The sequence below is a fragment of the Arvicola amphibius genome, chromosome 4 (genome assembly GCF_903992535.2).
Source record: "Arvicola amphibius chromosome 4, mArvAmp1.2, whole genome shotgun sequence".
Classification (NCBI taxonomy): Eukaryota; Metazoa; Chordata; class Mammalia; order Rodentia; family Cricetidae; genus Arvicola; species Arvicola amphibius.
This window is the reverse complement of record NC_052050.1, coordinates 62,486,790-62,489,453: the sequence shown is the minus strand read 5'-3', so window position 1 is coordinate 62,489,453 and position 2,664 is coordinate 62,486,790. Positions and strand designations below refer to the sequence as shown.

Below are 2,664 nucleotides of genomic sequence, written 5' to 3'. Positions count from 1 at the left end.
ACAGGAAACCTAATTCAATGAGTCAGCATCTTTTCCTGATGAAACATTTCAGCAAAATAAAAGGCACCAAGTCAACATTACTGCAAAATAAAAGTACCTGATGAGAGCAAGTATCATGCTGTCAAGTCTGTGAGCATCACATAAATAACATAAGAGTCCTGGAAGAGAGCAGTTGTGTAAAGGAAAAGAAAGCAGCTATTTATTTTAAATTACTTATTTTACTGTTTCGTGAAAGAGGGGTTTCATACCCAGTAATTTCTTCAGAGCCTCTGTGACATTCTTATTCCTCAGACTGTAGATCAGTGGGTTCAGCAGAGGGGTGAGTATCGTGTAAAACACAGACACCACCATGTCCTTCTCAGGGGTGTGGAAGGAGGCAGGGAGCATGTAGGTGTAGACAGCAGCACCATAGAAGAGGATGACCACAGTCATGTGGGAGGAGCAGGTGGTGAGGGCCTTCTTCCTGCCCTCTGCCGAGTTCATTCTGTGAACAGTGAGGAGGATGGATGTGTAGGAGCTTGAGATGACTGTCACAGGGATAAGAAGCATGAGCACACAGCACAGGTACATGAGGGTCTCATAGAGCCAGGTGTCTGAGCAGAAGAGTTTTATCACAGCTGGGACCTCACAGAAGAAGTGATGGATTTCCCTGGATCCACAGAATGGGGAGGTCATGGTGATAGGGGTGAATATGAAGCCATCCAAGGATCCCAGGGACCAGCAAGCAGACATCAGGTGGAGACACGCCCTATGGTTCATGAGGACAGGATAGTGGAGTGGATGGCAGATGGCCACATAGCGGTCATAAGACATTGCAGCCAGAAGGAAACATTCTGAACCTCCTAGTGTCAGGTACAGGAACATCTGCATCCCACAGGCAGCAGCTGAGATCTTGTGGCTCCCCAGGACCTGGTCCATGAGCATCTTGGGCACACTGACAGAAATGTACATCATGTCCATGAGGGACAACTGGCTGATGAAAAAGTACATGGGTGTGTGGAGCCGGGTGTCAGAGAGTACCAGGAGGATCAGGAGGGCATTGCCAGACAAGGCCATCAGGAAAATCACAAATATGATCACAGCAAGCAGAGCAGGGTGTTTGAATTGATTGTAAAATCCTACCAGGGTAAAATCTGACTGTCCAGTATAATTGTTCATCTAGGAGATGATGTTTATGGGTATCTCCTAGGCAACCAAGAAAGCGTTGGGATTAGTGTCATCATGTGACCTTATGAACTAATACACAGTTGTATGCAAAGACTACTCATTTATTTTCTGGCTGCCCAGACCCGAATAATCACACAGAAACTGTATTAATCACACACTGTTTGGCCTGTTAATGAACAAAGCAATCTGTAACTGGTTGTGATCGACTGTAAACCCCACTCAGTGATGTGCTATCCCTCTGACTGTGCTAACGGGAAGGTCCCTACTGGCGATCTGAGGATGGCATATTACGTATAGTTCAATCAGGTTTTTTTTTTCTTCCTGAAAACGTAGTGTTCACGTCTTGGATATTCAGGGAAAATCTTCCAAAGTTCAAGGTCAAGAAATTTCCTAAATCCTGACAGCATATTCTGTCCAGTACTACAATCTTGAATAATGCTGCCCCGTGCTAACACAAATAGTGACTCAGTGACAAAAAAAGTAAAATCAAAATTATTTTGAAAGTTTTGATTTTAAAATGAGCCTTGGTCTCATGGGTTAAGGATGCAATTGGAATCTTAAAAACTCTGAGGTGTATTTCATATAAAAAACACTTTTAAAGGGTATAATTTAAGGGAGGAAATTTCAACAGGTGAACCTCCTCAATCTGCAAGATCTGGCTCCTCTGAGAATTTCTCCGCAGCTTGAAGAAGCTTCGCCTTCACACAAACATGACCAACACTCAGAACCTTAAGAGGCTCGGGGCAAGGAGCCCGCTCAGCAGCCAAATACTACCCCAGCCCAGCTGTCACTCAACCATTGTTCCCCCATCTGCTGCCTAAGATAATGCTACTGATGATGGTGGTGGTGATGATGTTGATGATGATAACTTTGATTTCTGATTTGGCCAAGGTAAATAAAGCAAAACAGGGAAAGTTCTCTCAGTATCCCAAAGTAAGGAAAAGTTGAGCGGACACACAGTCACAGTATTAAGAACTAACTATGCTGGAGAACATCTTAGAGATGGGCTATATTATTGTACTATGGGCTTCATTACTTTTGATCTTCAGTTTAAGTATAGTGTACACATTTAAGAATTTGATTTTCCAAATATTAGGGTGTAAACTTCAAATGAAAAGTGCATAAAGCCTACTCAAAGAAGTTTGGATATGAAATTTTCTATATGTTTACAAGTGTGCTTCTTTGGTATGAATGTATAAAACATTAAATATATATTTACATAAATATGCATATATGTAGGGCACATGGGCAGCCATGATGGTGCTGCATGAATGTCAGACTGACAGACTTGACTTGTTTACCCCAAGACTGGATTAGACACCAGAACCAGGCAAGATGATGTCAGCAGGTGAACAGCTCCTGGACAAGGGAGGAAAAGTAGGGTTCCTGAGTGCATAAGGGGACCTTTAAAATGATTGGCTGGCTCCTTTTTCACCTCCCATGACCCTGCAGTTTTTTTGCTTTAAAAGATGTTTACTGAGCAAATATAAATGAGTT

At 42.8% G+C, this 2,664-nt stretch overlaps 1 protein-coding gene across 1 annotated transcript; it reads right to left on the bottom strand.

The window, feature by feature from the left end:
* Window positions 1–213: 213 nt before the first annotated feature.
* Window positions 214–1,170, bottom strand: LOC119812816 (olfactory receptor 2T4-like). Its single transcript, XM_038327774.1, has one exon. The coding sequence runs from the start codon at window positions 1,156–1,158 to the stop codon at window positions 214–216; it is 945 nt and encodes a 314-aa protein (XP_038183702.1). The 5' UTR covers window positions 1,159–1,170.
* Window positions 1,171–2,664: the final 1,494 nt, after the last annotated feature.